The following is a 16,762-nucleotide window of genomic DNA, read 5'->3' as shown; positions in this document are numbered from 1 at the left end:
CTGCTTTGTGTTTGGATAGAATCGACTGACTCAGTTGCAGAGGCAATGAAACAGCTATAAAGAAAGGAGACATAAGGGGTGACACTTGTATGAGGGTGAGTGAGAGAATGGCCAAAATAAGGTACTGATAAGAACAATGAATATTGAGGATGTCTAATGATATGGGGAAAATAAACATTTTATTTATTATTATTTATGATTAATCAGCCCATGTGGAATCTCAATCAGGGTTATTAAGGTATTTTCTATCCAAATCATGTTTAGGGTCATCGCTTTTAGATGCGACTTCCTTCCAATGCGCACCAGAAGTGCTCAACAGTGATACTGTATCATATTTCAATATTCGTCATGCGTCATACACGCCACCCCCCCCCCCCCCCCCCCCCTTGCGCGCTCAAGTTGTGGAAAACTGTATGACAGTGCAGAATTGCCAGGAATCCAGGAGTATCTGAAAAACAGCCTATTTAAAATCCATAACCATTATACACGTTCTAACATCCTTTAATGAACAAGAATCCAACATTTGTCATTTCAAACCATATCAAATCTAGCCTACATCTGAATCGACTGCGCTGCAGGACAACGGTGAAGATGAACTGATAATTACATTCAATCGGATACCTACCTGACTAGTGTCTTAGTGACTGTATCCCGATTTATTAAAGCAGTCTCTTCGCTTTGCTTGCAATAATTATTAAACTTGTTTAAGCGACAACACGATGAGATGCACACAACCAGGAAGAAGCCAAATCAATAGTTATATTAGCTATTACATAGCCATTCACAGTTTGACTACACTGATATGTATGCAATGTGTTTTCTTCTAATAAATATTTACGTTTTCTCGCTTCTGAAAGAACAATAACATTGCCATTCAAAGCGCCAAAATTCGAAAATATGACCGTCGGACAAAAAAAGGACATGTTCCTCCTACTCACCTAACGGTTGTAGGCTATGCTTTTGCATTTCTCCATGTGGCATGCACAAGCGTGTGACTGTTTTAAGTTCGTGTTTTAATGTTCATTGCACTGTCAATTTGCAAAGGAATAACAATATATATAAAACATTATATAAGAATCGCCGGTCTCTGTGGTGAGTGGCCTATAATTTAATGCAGATATTATTAGTGTTGGTTATATATCAAATAATGTTGTCTAACATGTGCCATAATCGCATCTGAAGTATCCTATAAGTATTACTGTAATTGTAAGTGAGGCATGCCGAGATTATGTACTGATTCAAAATCTGTTTGAATGTGAAATTAGGGTGGCCTATAGACAGACAATTGATGGCTTGAATAGCCCCATAAAATAAAGCAACTCTATAGTCACAGCAAAACTAACATTATGTGATTTCATAATCACACTGATATTACTAGACAGTCAATTCAGAAGTAACGGGGATGTCATATAGCCCATGTTTGGATATGAGTAACAATATTTGCAGCATTTTTCATTTTGAACACTATGTAGGCAATTTACGCTCCAGCTCAGATATTTAATTCCAATATATACTTTCAAAAGCCTATATTTTCTTCTAATGACTGAGTAAAGGAAAGGCTATAGTGTAATGCAAAATGAGTAATGTAGGTGCTTCCATTCCATTCCACAACTGTAGTGCTGAGTAGCCTCGGCTATCATGAAAGCATGGGGATCTAGATAAAAAGGTCAAATGCTAAAAGAAAAACGACAACAATCGAATAATCAGTGGACAACTGAATTTATTCGTCTCACAAATGACAACAGTGCAAAACATTGATTAGCAATATTCAAACAGACGACAATACAGAAAAATGACGGCCGTCTACATTCTATTTCAACCTAATTTTGACCTGACACGCCAATCAGAAAATGAAACAAACAGGTTAAACAATGCAGACCTGTAGTCAGTTGCTGTCTTTGGTACAAAATAAAACGTCAATATTAGCAAACGCATGCTTTCACAGTTCATTACAAAATGTACTTGTTTCCCTATTTACAAAGTGCAAATAAAATCGAAGAGAATCGCCACATCAGTCAGGCTACCATTAGATTGGTCATTTATTACCAATGGTATGCATGGAAAAGGAGAAGAAAGGTATAGGCTACAGCTTTTTAGTCAAAATATCATGAGTTTAATTAACCGTGACAAATGGGACAAAATAAGACATTTGCTATGGTGCACAAGAGTACAATGGATGAAGAGGGTAATCTTTTTAAATTGTTACAGTCTAAAGAAGTTAAACGATACAATGTTGTTCCTCGTTTCATTTGAAATGGTCGTTATAGCCTACTAAACCCATCTCAAATTCAGTTATTATATTATTGGGATTGAATTGAAAGACAAATTCCTCTTCACTTTAACCAGCCATTAGGCTTACATTAGGCAACATCCCAAAACGCAAGATCATGTTGCCGCTCGAGATGTTGAGTTGTTAGGGAAATGTTATGGGCCTAAAAGTTTTAAATGGATTCAAATTATTGTTATAGTTCCAGTGGCATATAATCGTGTCACATTTGTTTCGCAATGGAGCAAACTGGAGTCAAAACCTATATGGAATGTGTTCTTATCAGGTTACAAGGAAACGTAACTCAACCTGAGTTCATGATAGTCTTTATGGTTGAAATTGAGGCTATCATGTCTGAAAACATCCAAACATATATTAACATAGGAGAGGTAGATTACATGTTTACTACTCTCTCTCCACCTCTTTATCCCAGTCAGGATTGTCCCATGTATATTCATAAATTCATGTGCGCCTGAATGTATAGCGCAATGGATACTCTATTGTTCATAGTCGCCAAATCATAAGGTGTATGGCCTCCGGAGTTGTGCCTTGCGGCGTCCTTCGTACAACCAACAAGGAGCTGAACCACGTCAAGATAGCCTTCTCTTGCGGCTAGATGCAATGGAAGATTGCCGTCGTTGTCCAAGAGGTTGACGTCTGCGCCATGATCTATCAGGACGCGTAGGGTGTCCACGTATCCATCCCTTGCAGCATCATGAGTGATAGTGAGACCCCTGACATGGTCGCGCACGTTTGGATTTGCGTTAGCCCTCAGCAGCGCCTCCGCGATGGCTGGGTTACCAAGTTTCATCACCTGTAAAATATAATGAGAAGAGGTTATAGAGCAGGATAATTACAAAAACAAAATAATAATTATAAAGACAAAATGTACCCTATAAAAAAGCTACGGTTTTAATATAAAATATAAATCATTTAGGGATATGTTGCAGAGACACAGGTCTAGATTTACACCTATGTTTTCAAAAGGAATGATCAAAAATAAATCGTACCCACAAAAAGATTTATCAGTCCTGGGATATAAATGATTATCTTCACCTTTTTTTATTCTTCTTCAGACCTAAATGCTGTAGACCAATTACCGTCTGATAAACAGAGTACACTTAATTAAATAATAGAGCCTTAGTTGATCATCAGTATTTAACTAAGTTTCATGATAGGCCTATATATTTTTCATTTGGAAGAGAGGAGCGATACGAATAGCTCATTACAGTTTTGTGGCAGTTTTTTGTTTGACACAGTGTTGTGTCATAGGCCTACTTAGATTGTAATTTTTTTTTAAATAAGGTCAAGCTTTGAGCGCTTTGAATAAAGTATGCCAATTTGTAAATTGTCGTTATACATTCAACAGGCTAAAGCAACTTGTCCTAAATCTCTCAAAAACGTGTGTTATGGTTCAGTCAATGAACCATACTTGAACCACTTTTAGCATTTTCATCTGTGCCCTGTGCCCTATGACATGGTAAGAGATTATTAGCCTATCTGAAAATCTATGCAGCTTGGTCATATGAACAGGCTGTCCAAATCAACCAAGTCTTTCACAATCTGCAATGTGTTCGTTTTTCATATTAGTTTGATTGTGTAACTTGACAAAACAATAAACGGTAGTTACATTCCTATAGCATACATAGCATGTTGGGACTCCCATGTGGTACAAGGAAGTTATTCAAAGGTATCGGTCAAGGTGGTAACAATACAAGCAAATCAATACCGTATAAGTTCTCAACCACCATAATTGAAGTATGAGATGAAAAAACAGATAATTTTTACTATATTTCTATAAATCGAGAAATATTATTGTTGAAAAGTATTAACGTTTTCATAGGCCTATTTGAGTGTGCATGCGGGCCCAAAGTGCATGGGGTCATGCAGGGTCTTGATGTTTCTATCTTATTTTCTTATCACTACTGATCAATGATCTAAGGCACACATTATTCTTAAAAAAACAACAACATAATCACATTGTTCAACGAGTTTTCATAGTGAACCCATGTGATTCACCATCTTCATTAAGACATATAAAGCTGCTAAACTTCTAGCCTACAAAATGTGTAAAACAACAATATTACATTGCATTTAGAGTGTTGTATTCTGTATTTCACGTCTCTGGTAAATCATATATAAATCATTAATCTACATTGTTTTTTTTAGTGGTTCAGATAGTGCTACTAAATTAAGGCCTATAAATCACTTTAAAGCCCTCTAATTCCATAAATCATACAATAAAATTATGACATCCAACATAGTAGTCTATGCTTTATAAGGCCTTGAAAATCACTTGGATTTTTTGAAGTAAATCCAAGTTACAGAAATTGTATAGCCTCTTAATACCTTTACCACTTTGTTACCAAAGCACACCGTTCAGTCTATTTGACATTATGTCAATGCACAAATATGCTAATATGTTGTAGTTTAAGTTGAAATCGATCATATAACTTCTGAATAGACCGAATAATGAATTTATAGATTTAGGCTTCATAAAAAATGCTTTACCAACCTGTAACGGTGTCCTGCCGAATACATTGTTTGCATTAACATCTGCTCCGTTCTGTAATAACATCTCAACTTCTGCCAAGTCTCCTCTCGCAGATGCACTGCTCAGTCTGTTTGCCTCTCCAGTCATTCTTGGTGGACGAAAACAATAAAGAGAATAAGGTTATATAATACAGGATAAAAACCTTGATAGGCCTCCTCTGTATGTGCTTGATTTTGGTTGTAAGTCTTGGTTGTGACACAAGGCACTGCTAAAGTGTAGTAAATAGTCTGTAGCCCTCTGAAAGAAATTGGTAGGCTACACTGCCAGGGTCCGCCTCCCTTTTTAATGCCATCCCACTGTAACAACTCGCTTCGGCACGGAAAACAACAGGGATGTCACGCCATTTCTAACACAAATTCATGGTCATCATCACCTTCCTTAAAAATATAAATTTTCATCACGTTGGATTGGTGTTTGGGATTTCCAATAGTGGACCAAGACGCACGAAGTTGAAAAATGTCTAACTAATTCCAATCGTCCAGCTGCAGTGTTGACGTTCATACTTATTATTGAACCCCGTTCACGTGCAGTCGGTAACATTTGAGATTCTAAAATAGAGTTCATGGATATTCCCCATGTTTATGTATAGGCTAGACCGGTGTTATTCCAGATGATTTTACCCAACTCTGCAGGTAGCATAGCCTACCCTCATTAGATTTGAACCTATAGCCTGATAATGTATTCTAAATGCAGAGGGGGGGGGGGGGGGGGGTATGTCCATGAAATTATATCATCCAACAGTTACAACGCATTAGGCTACAACTCACATTCAATGTCCAATTCGACCTTGAGTAAAAACCCATATTAAACTATTCTGTTTCATAGACAGCCTACTCCGTTCGATAGTCTACTTCACTCTGGGACTGACAATATAGGTTAGCCTACAGGTGCAACTCCCCAAAATGCTGGTCTGCTGCTCTCAAAAGCGTTGATTTTGTCCTGCAACTGTATCCATGGCTGCCGTTTCGATAAGGGCTTGCAACTTTGTAGCATCTGATTGCAGACTTGCTCTCTCACCAGTCCCGGATGAGAAAGAGAATGAAAAAATATTCTGACAACGTTAGGTTATCCAATGACATTTGGAGAGATGCTTGTTCAGACTTTTATGTAAACTTCCCGCCCATTTTCAAATGATGAAACTTGGTCTGGATATCGTCCTTCTTTTGGTTCATTAATAGTAAAGCGTTTGTTCAGACAGTGCGCGGGAACAGTTTCGTCATTTGATAAGCAATGTTCTCTTCTTCCACTTAGCACAATGTAGCAGTATAGGCGACCATCTGTTACAATTAAAATAGTTAGACTACTAAACTTTTGTAAAGGTGGGTAAATCAATAAAAAAAATCAACCACACCACGGAGTTTACGGGACTTAGTAGCGTTTCAAGTTCAGCCTGCAATAGGCATATGCCGGGTAGGTGTAGCCTAGTCGTGTAGGAATATTAAACAGAAAAGCTTACACGATTTTCGATTTATAGCCTAGACTTTATATAACATCCCCTACTTACTAGATACAACACCTCAGCATCAGTTGTTGAATGAGTTCACTCATTCGATTGGTTGGCAGTCAATATTTAGATGGGAAAAAAACGCAGGTTTTGACATAACTTATTTTTGAAATACAGAGCCATACGCCCACATAACAGTCGACGAGAGCAAGAGAAAGAGGGCGGGACAAAAAAAGACTGCAGTTGTGACGATAGCCTGGGCTTCTTTCCCGGTTGTAAAATAACATTTTCATAACCGAAAAATGCCACGACGTGTTGCTCTAGAACAGTTAATATTGCTTTCTGGTTAGTTTCGGTAGCGCTCTATGGGAAAGACAACAACGATAACCTAAATCATAAGCATGATTATTTTGCTATGAGGTCTGTATGCCTAGATGACGTATTGAAAGCCCAGTCTTTATCATTTCAACACCCCTTTGATAAAATGAGGGATGGAAAATATTCATAGGCAGAGCTAGGATGCAATAATTGATATTCCATGAGATTGATAATTTGAACAATCATTTGAAATATATTGCTTTTAACCTACATTGTTAAAAGGCTCAATTGACAATAAAAAAAACAACCGTACATTTTGCGTTACGATGGGGGGCAGCTGTAGGGCCTATCACACTAAGCACGGACCGACGCAGACGTCTTTTGGATGTATTTCTTTGGTCCTATCTAGACCGCCCGTCTTTTTAAATGTATTTTATTGGCGCGGTCCGAACCCGCCTTGATTTCAACGTTCATAGATTTCTATGTTTGCTTAATCTTTGGTCCGGTTCGGACCGACCTACATTTACCGAGGTAAACTTGGTTTTATATTCACACATTCGGACATTCAACAGACAATTCAACAGACATTCGCCAAAATCCTTATAAAAATGAAAAAATCAATAACTAATTCACCGTTTGTCACGGAATCATCAAACTAGATATGATTTATTCTATAAATGTCTTGCATACTTTTACAATCTTTGTTTTGAGTAGAAATTCCAGTTTTGACTTGATAGAAATACATACAATCTAGGAAAAATGCCATTTAAAGCGGTATAAATCAATAACTAATTCACCGTTTGTCACAGAAACATCAAACTATGTATGATTTATTCTATAATGGTCTAGCATACTTTTACAACTTTTGTTTTGACTAAAAATTCCAGTTTGGATTTGATAGAAGGCATGTAGTCTGTCTAGGTCAAAGTTCTAACGAGTCTGTTATACCCTATTAGAAGGTGCCTGGCGTGAACTTTTGCATCTTCAGTCATATTACATTTGACTACAGGACAAAACAATGGGATGAAGGGGTCAGGCCTGCCTAACCAAGAAGACAGGTGGACATGGACATTCCACAGGGGACATAAGGAAAACTAAGAGTGAACCATAACATACACTACCGTTCAAAAGTTTGGGGTCACTTAGACATGTCCTTGTTTTTGAAAGAAAAGCATTTTTTTGTTGTCCATTAAAATAACATCAAATTGATCACAAATACAGTGTAGACATTGTTAATGTTGTAAATGACTATTGTAACTGGAAACGGTTAATTTTTAATGGAATATCTACATAGGCGTACAGAGGCCCATTATCAAATCAAACTTTATTTGCCACATGCGCCGAATACAAGTGTTGACTTTACCGTGAAATGCTTACTTACAAGCCCTTAACCAACAGTGCAGTTCAAGAAGAAGAAAATATTTTCCAAGTAGGTTAAAATAAAAAGTAATAATAAAAAGTAACACAATAAGAATAAGAATAACAATAACGAGGCTATATACAGGGGCACCAGTACCGAGTCAGTGTGCAGGGGTACAGGCTAGTTGAGGTGATCTATACATGTAGATGGGGGCAAAGAAACTATGCATAGGTAACAAACAAACAGCGAGTAGCAGCAGTGTACAAGGGGGGGTGTCAATGTAAATTGTCCTGTGGCGATTTTTATGAATTGTGCAGCAGTCAAATGGCTTGGGGGTAGAAGCTGTTGAGGAGCCTTTTGTTCCTAGACTTGGCGCTCCGGTACCACTTGCCGTGCGGTAGCAGAGAAAACAGTCTATAACTCGGGTGACTGGAGTCTGACAATTTTATGGGCTTTCCTCTGACACCACCTATTATATAGGTACTGGATGGCAGGAAGTTTGGCCCCAGTGATGTACTGGGACGTTCGCTCTACCCTCTGTACCGCCTTACGGTCAGATGCCAAGCAGTTGCCCTACCAGGCAGTGATGCAACCTTGTCAGGATGCTCTCGATGGTGCAGCTGTAGAAACTTTTGAGGATCTGGGGGCCCCTACCAAATCTTTTCACTCTCTTGAGAGAGAGACTGTGCCCTCTTCTCGACTGTCTTGGTATGTTTGGACCCTGATAGTTCATTGGTGATGTGGACATCAATGAACTTGAAACTCTCGACCCGCTCCACTACAGCCCAGTTGATGTTAATGGGGGCCTGTTCGGCCCGCCTTTTCCTGTAGTCCACGATCAGCTCCTTTGTCTTGGTCACATTGAGGGAGAGGTTGTTGTCCTGGCACCACACTGCCAGTTCTCTGACCTCCCTATAGGCTGTCTCATCGTTGTCGGTGATCAGGCCTACCACTGTTGTGTTGTCAGCAAACTTAATGATGGTGTTGGAGTCGTGTTTGGCCACACAGTCATTGCTGAACAGGGAATACAGGAGGGGACTAAGTACACACCCCTGAGGGGCCCCAGTGCTAAGGATCAGCGTGGCAGGCTTGTTGTTGCCTACTCTTACCATCTGGGGGCGGCCCGTCAGGAAGTCCAGTCCAGGATCAGCAACCATCACTCCTGTGTTCCAATGGCACGTTGTGTTTGCCTCACAAGTCCTCAACTGGCAGCTTCATTAAATAGTATCCGCAAAACACCAGTCTCAATATCAACAGTGAAGAGGCGACTCCAGGATGCTGTCCTTCTAGGCAGAGTTGCAAAGAAAAAGCCATATCTCAGACTGGCCAATAAAAATAAAATATTAAGATGGGCAAAATAACACAGACACTGGACAGAGATATAGCTTTTTCTTTGCAACTCTGCCTAGAAGGACAGCATTGTTAAGGTTTTCTTCCTCTGAAGATGAGGTGTAGCAGGGATCGGACCAAAATGCAGCGTGGTTATTTGTATACATCTTTAATAAAGATGAAAACACGAACAGTATACAAAAACAATAAATGTGGAAAACCTAAACAGCCTTATCTGGTGCAAACAAACACAGAGACAGGAACAATCACCCACGAAACACTCAAAGAATATGGCTGCCTAAATATGGTTCCCAATCAGAGACAACGATAAACACCTGCCTCTGATTGAGAACCACTCTAGGCAACCATAGACTTACCTAGACAACTCTACTATACCACAATCCCATAACCTACAAAAACCCCAAGACAAAACACACCACATAAATAACCCATGTCACACCCTGGCCTGACCAAAATAATAAGGAAAACACAAAATACTAAGACCAGGGCGTGACAGAACCCCCCCCTCCCAAGGTGCAGACTCCCGGCCGCACACCTAAACCCATAGGGGAGGGTCCGGGTGGGCGTCCGTCCACGGTGGCGACTCCGGCGCGGGACGTGGACCCCACTCCAACAAAGTCTTAGTCCGCTTAATTCGCGTCCTTAGATTGGCGACCCTCGCCGCCGACCTTGGCCTAGTAACCCTCACCAAGGGCCCCACTGGACTGAGGGGCAGCTCCGGACTGAGGGACAGCTCGGGACTGAGGGGTAACTCGAGACTGAGGGGTAACTCGGGACTGAGGGGTAGCTCGGGACTGAGGGGTAGCTCGGGACTGAGGGGTAGCTCGGGACTGAGGGGTAGCTCGGGACTGAGGGGTAGCTCGGGACTGAGGGGTAGCTCAAGACTGAGGGGTAGCTCAAGACTGAGGGGTAGCTCAAGACTGAGAGGAAGCTCAGGCAGGTTGATGGCTCTGGCAGATCCTGGCTGACTGGCGGCTCTGGCAGATCCTGGCTGACTGGCGGATCCTGGCTGAATGGCGGATCCTGGCTGAATGGCGGATCCTGGCTGACTGGCGGCTCTGGCGGATCCTGGCAGACTGGCAGCTCTGGCGGATTCTGGCAGACTGGCGGATCCTGGCAGACTGGCGGATCTGGCGGATCCTGGCTGACTGGCGGCTCTGGTTGCTCCATGCTGACTGGCGGCTCTGGCTGCTCCATGCTGACTGGCGGCTCTGGCAGCGCTGGACAGGAAGGAGTCTCTGGTAGAGCTGAACAGGCGGGAGACTCCGGCAGCGCTGAAGAGGAGGAAGGCTCTGACAGCGCTGGACAGGCGGGAGACTCCGGCAGCGCTGGAGAGGAGGAAGGCTCTGGCAGCGCTGGACAGGCGGGAGACTACGGCAGCGCTGAACAGGCGGGAGACTCCGGCAGCACCTGACAGGAGAAAAGCTCTGGCAGCGCTGGACAGGCGGGAGACTCCGGAAGCGCTGGAGAGGAGGAAGGCTCTGGCAGCACTGGAGAGGCCTGATGCGTGGTGCTGGCACTGGTGGTACTGGGCCGAGGACACGCACAGGAAGCCTGGTGCGGGGAGCTGCCACCGGAGGGCTGGTGCGTGGAGGTGGTACTGGATAGACCGGACCGTGCAGGCGCACTGGAGCTCTTGAGCACCGAGCCTGCCCAAATTTACCTGGTTGAATGCTCCCGGTCACCCTGCCAGTGCGGCGAGGTGGAATAGCCCGCACTGGGCTATGCAGGCGAACCGGGGACACTGTGCGCAAGGCTGGTGCCATGTAAGCCGGCCCAAGGAGACGCACTGGAGACCAGATGCGTAGAGCCGGCTTCATGACACTTGGCTCGATGCTTACTCTAGCCCGGCCGATACGAGGAGCTGGTATGTACCGCACCGGGATATGCACCCGCACTGGAGACACCGTGCGCTCCACTGCATAACACAGTGCCTGCCCGGTCTCTCTAGCCCCCCGGTAGGCACAGGAAGTTGGCGCAGGTCTCCTACCTGGCTTCGCCATACTCCCTGTGTGCCCTCCCCCAAGACATTTTTGGGGCTGACTCTCGGGCTTCCATCCGCCGTGCTGCCTCCTCATACCAGCGCCTCTCCGCCTTCGCCACCTCCAGCTCTTCTTTGGGGCGGCGATATTCTCCAGGCTGAGCCCAGGGTCCTTTACCATCCAAGATTTCCTCCCATGTCCAGAAATCTGGATTTCGCTGCTCCTGCTGCCGCTGCCTGTCACCACGCCGCTTGGTCCTGTTGTGGTGGGTGATTCTGTTAAGGTTTTCTTCCTCCTCTTCCTCTGAAGAAAAAACCTAAACAGCCTTATCTGGTGCAAACAAACACAGAGACAGGAACAATCACCCACGAAACACTCAAAGAATATGGCTGCCTAAATATGGTTCCCAATCAGAGACAACGATAAACACCTGCCTCTGATTGAGAACCACTCTAGGCAACCATAGACTTACCTAGACAACTCTACTATACCACAATCCCATAACCTACAAAAACCCCAAGACAAAACACACCACATAAATAACCCATGTCACACCCTGGCCTGACCAAAATAATAAGGAAAACACAAAATACTAAGACCAGGGCGTGACAGGCATCCTGGAGTTGCCTCTTCACTGTTGATGTTGAGACTGGTGTTTTGCAGGTACTATTTAATGAAACTGCCAGTTGAGGACTTGTGAGGCGTCTGTTTCTCAAACTAGACACTCAAATGTACTTGTCCTCTCACTCAGTTGTGCACCGGGGCCTCACACTCCTCTTTCTATCCTGGTTAGAGCAAGTTTGAGCTATTCTGTGAAGGGAGTAGTACACAGCGTTGTACAAGATCTTCAGTTTCTTGGCAGTTTCACACATGGAATAGCCTTCATTTCTCAGAACAAGAATAGACTGACCAGTTTCCAAAAAAGTTACTTGTTTCTGGACATTTTGAGCCTGTAATCGAACACACAAATGCTGATGCTCCAGATACTCAACGAGTCTAAAGAAGGCCAGTTTTATTGCTTCTGTAATCAGCACAACAGTTTTCAGCTGTGCTAACATAATTGTTAAATGGTTTTCTAATGATCAATTAGCCTTTTAAAATTATAACTTGGATTATCTAACACAACGTGCTATTGAAACACAGGAGTGATGGTTCCTGATAATGGGCCTCTGTACACCTATGTAGATATTCCATAAAAAAATCTGCTGTTTCCAGCTACAATAGTCATTTACAACATTAACAATGTCTACGCTGACCCCTTCATCCCATAGTTTTTTCCTGTAATCTAATTGAATATGACTGAAGATGCAGAAGTTTATGCCAGGCCCCTTCTAATAAGGTATAACAGACTTGTTAGAACTTTGACCACACGCCTTCTAGACGGACTTCATGCCCTCTATCAAATCAAAACTGGAATATTTAGTCAAAGCAAAGATTGTAAAAGTATGCTGGACATTTATAGAATAAATAATACCTGGTTTGATGTTTCTGTGACAAACAGTGAATTAGTTATTGATTCATACTAAATGGCATTTTATAGATTTTATGTATTTCTATAAAATCAAAACTGGAATTTTTCCTCAAAACAAAAGGTTGAAAGAAAGAAACTATGCATAGGTAACAAACAAACAGCGAGTAGCAGCAGTGTACAAGGGGGGGTGTCAATGTAAATTGTCCTGTGGCGATTTTTATGAATTGTGCAGCAGTCAAATGGCTTGGGGGTAGAAGCTGTTGAGGAGCCTTTTGTTCCTAGACTTGGCGCTCCGGTACCACTTGCCGTGCGGTAGCAGAGAAAACAGTCTATAACTCGGGTGACTGGAGTCTGACAATTTTATGGGCTTTCCTCTGACACCACCTATTATATAGGTACTGGATGGCAGGAAGTTTGGCCCCAGTGATGTACTGGGACGTTCGCTCTACCCTCTGTACCGCCTTACGGTCAGATGCCAAGCAGTTGCCCTACCAGGCAGTGATGCAACCTTGTCAGGATGCTCTCGATGGTGCAGCTGTAGAAACTTTTGAGGATCTGGGGGCCCCTACCAAATCTTTTCACTCTCTTGAGAGAGAGACTGTGCCCTCTTCTCGACTGTCTTGGTATGTTTGGACCCTGATAGTTCATTGGTGATGTGGACATCAATGAACTTGAAACTCTCGACCCGCTCCACTACAGCCCAGTTGATGTTAATGGGGGCCTGTTCGGCCCGCCTTTTCCTGTAGTCCACGATCAGCTCCTTTGTCTTGGTCACATTGAGGGAGAGGTTGTTGTCCTGGCACCACACTGCCAGTTCTCTGACCTCCCTATAGGCTGTCTCATCGTTGTCGGTGATCAGGCCTACCACTGTTGTGTTGTCAGCAAACTTAATGATGGTGTTGGAGTCGTGTTTGGCCACACAGTCATTGCTGAACAGGGAATACAGGAGGGGACTAAGTACACACCCCTGAGGGGCCCCAGTGCTAAGGATCAGCGTGGCAGGCTTGTTGTTGCCTACTCTTACCATCTGGGGGCGGCCCGTCAGGAAGTCCAGTCCAGGATCAGCAACCATCACTCCTGTGTTCCAATGGCACGTTGTGTTTGCCTCACAAGTCCTCAACTGGCAGCTTCATTAAATAGTATCCGCAAAACACCAGTCTCAATATCAACAGTGAAGAGGCGACTCCAGGATGCTGTCCTTCTAGGCAGAGTTGCAAAGAAAAAGCCATATCTCAGACTGGCCAATAAAAATAAAATATTAAGATGGGCAAAATAACACAGACACTGGACAGAGATATAGCTTTTTCTTTGCAACTCTGCCTAGAAGGACAGCATTGTTAAGGTTTTCTTCCTCTGAAGATGAGGTGTAGCAGGGATCGGACCAAAATGCAGCGTGGTTATTTGTATACATCTTTAATAAAGATGAAAACACGAACAGTATACAAAAACAATAAATGTGGAAAACCTAAACAGCCTTATCTGGTGCAAACAAACACAGAGACAGGAACAATCACCCACGAAACACTCAAAGAATATGGCTGCCTAAATATGGTTCCCAATCAGAGACAACGATAAACACCTGCCTCTGATTGAGAACCACTCTAGGCAACCATAGACTTACCTAGACAACTCTACTATACCACAATCCCATAACCTACAAAAACCCCAAGACAAAACACACCACATAAATAACCCATGTCACACCCTGGCCTGACCAAAATAATAAGGAAAACACAAAATACTAAGACCAGGGCGTGACAGAACCCCCCCCTCCCAAGGTGCAGACTCCCGGCCGCACACCTAAACCCATAGGGGAGGGTCCGGGTGGGCGTCCGTCCACGGTGGCGACTCCGGCGCGGGACGTGGACCCCACTCCAACAAAGTCTTAGTCCGCTTAATTCGCGTCCTTAGATTGGCGACCCTCGCCGCCGACCTTGGCCTAGTAACCCTCACCAAGGGCCCCACTGGACTGAGGGGCAGCTCCGGACTGAGGGACAGCTCGGGACTGAGGGGTAACTCGAGACTGAGGGGTAACTCGGGACTGAGGGGTAGCTCGGGACTGAGGGGTAGCTCGGGACTGAGGGGTAGCTCGGGACTGAGGGGTAGCTCGGGACTGAGGGGTAGCTCGGGACTGAGGGGTAGCTCGGGACTGAGGGGTAGCTCAAGACTGAGGGGTAGCTCAAGACTGAGGGGTAGCTCAAGACTGAGAGGAAGCTCAGGCAGGTTGATGGCTCTGGCAGATCCTGGCTGACTGGCGGCTCTGGCAGATCCTGGCTGACTGGCGGATCCTGGCTGAATGGCGGATCCTGGCTGAATGGCGGATCCTGGCTGACTGGCGGCTCTGGCGGATCCTGGCAGACTGGCAGCTCTGGCGGATTCTGGCAGACTGGCGGATCCTGGCAGACTGGCGGATCTGGCGGATCCTGGCTGACTGGCGGCTCTGGTTGCTCCATGCTGACTGGCGGCTCTGGCTGCTCCATGCTGACTGGCGGCTCTGGCAGCGCTGGACAGGAAGGAGTCTCTGGTAGAGCTGAACAGGCGGGAGACTCCGGCAGCGCTGAAGAGGAGGAAGGCTCTGACAGCGCTGGACAGGCGGGAGACTCCGGCAGCGCTGGAGAGGAGGAAGGCTCTGGCAGCGCTGGACAGGCGGGAGACTACGGCAGCGCTGAACAGGCGGGAGACTCCGGCAGCACCTGACAGGAGAAAAGCTCTGGCAGCGCTGGACAGGCGGGAGACTCCGGAAGCGCTGGAGAGGAGGAAGGCTCTGGCAGCACTGGAGAGGCCTGATGCGTGGTGCTGGCACTGGTGGTACTGGGCCGAGGACACGCACAGGAAGCCTGGTGCGGGGAGCTGCCACCGGAGGGCTGGTGCGTGGAGGTGGTACTGGATAGACCGGACCGTGCAGGCGCACTGGAGCTCTTGAGCACCGAGCCTGCCCAACTTTACCTGGTTGAATGCTCCCGGTCACCCTGCCAGTGCGGCGAGGTGGAATAGCCCGCACTGGGCTATGCAGGCGAACCGGGGACACTGTGCGCAAGGCTGGTGCCATGTAAGCCGGCCCAAGGAGACGCACTGGAGACCAGATGCGTAGAGCCGGCTTCATGACACTTGGCTCGATGCTTACTCTAGCCCGGCCGATACGAGGAGCTGGTATGTACCGCACCGGGATATGCACCCGCACTGGAGACACCGTGCGCTCCACTGCATAACACAGTGCCTGCCCGGTCTCTCTAGCCCCCCGGTAGGCACAGGAAGTTGGCGCAGGTCTCCTACCTGGCTTCGCCATACTCCCTGTGTGCCCTCCCCCAAGACATTTTTGGGGCTGACTCTCGGGCTTCCATCCGCCGTGCTGCCTCCTCATACCAGCGCCTCTCCGCCTTCGCCACCTCCAGCTCTTCTTTGGGGCGGCGATATTCTCCAGGCTGAGCCCAGGGTCCTTTACCATCCAAGATTTCCTCCCATGTCCAGAAATCTGGATTTCGCTGCTCCTGCTGCCGCTGCCTGTCACCACGCCGCTTGGTCCTGTTGTGGTGGGTGATTCTGTTAAGGTTTTCTTCCTCCTCTTCCTCTGAAGAAAAAACCTAAACAGCCTTATCTGGTGCAAACAAACACAGAGACAGGAACAATCACCCACGAAACACTCAAAGAATATGGCTGCCTAAATATGGTTCCCAATCAGAGACAACGATAAACACCTGCCTCTGATTGAGAACCACTCTAGGCAACCATAGACTTACCTAGACAACTCTACTATACCACAATCCCATAACCTACAAAAACCCCAAGACAAAACACACCACATAAATAACCCATGTCACACCCTGGCCTGACCAAAATAATAAGGAAAACACAAAATACTAAGACCAGGGCGTGACAGGCATCCTGGAGTTGCCTCTTCACTGTTGATGTTGAGACTGGTGTTTTGCAGGTACTATTTAATGAAACTGCCAGTTGAGGACTTGTGAGGCGTCTGTTTCTCAAACTAGACACTCAAATGTACTTGTCCTCTCACTCAGT

At 45.1% G+C, this 16,762-nt stretch overlaps 1 protein-coding gene across 6 annotated transcripts in view; it reads right to left on the bottom strand.

The window, feature by feature from the left end:
- Positions 1-1,703: 1,703 nt before the first annotated feature.
- LOC110524431 (cyclin-dependent kinase inhibitor 2C (p18, inhibits CDK4)) overlaps positions 1,704-16,762 on the bottom strand; it is a 30,525-nt gene continuing 15,466 nt past the window's right edge. Inside the window, exons 1-3 of one of the 6 annotated variants that reach the window (XM_021604040.3) lie at positions 6,325-6,511; positions 4,782-4,908; positions 1,704-3,080 (exon numbers count right to left, since the gene is read on the bottom strand). In XM_021604040.3, the coding sequence (XP_021459715.3) occupies positions 2,721-3,080; positions 4,782-4,907 (486 nt within the window). In that variant the 5' untranslated portion in view covers position 4,908; positions 6,325-6,511 and the 3' untranslated portion in view covers positions 1,704-2,720. Of the gene's footprint in view, positions 3,081-4,781; positions 5,048-5,587; positions 6,045-6,324; positions 6,512-16,762 lie in introns of those variants that run through there. The other 5 variants (XM_021604037.3, XM_021604041.3, XM_090235717.1 and 2 more) reach the window with 5 other exon arrangements.

Source organism: Oncorhynchus mykiss, chromosome 5 (assembly GCF_057628025.1).
Source record: "Oncorhynchus mykiss isolate SJ-2025 chromosome 5, ASM5762802v1, whole genome shotgun sequence".
NCBI lineage: Eukaryota > Metazoa > Chordata > Actinopteri > Salmoniformes > Salmonidae > Oncorhynchus > Oncorhynchus mykiss.
The sequence above is the reverse complement of the archived record's forward strand: the minus strand, read 5'-3'. Positions and strand labels throughout refer to the sequence as shown.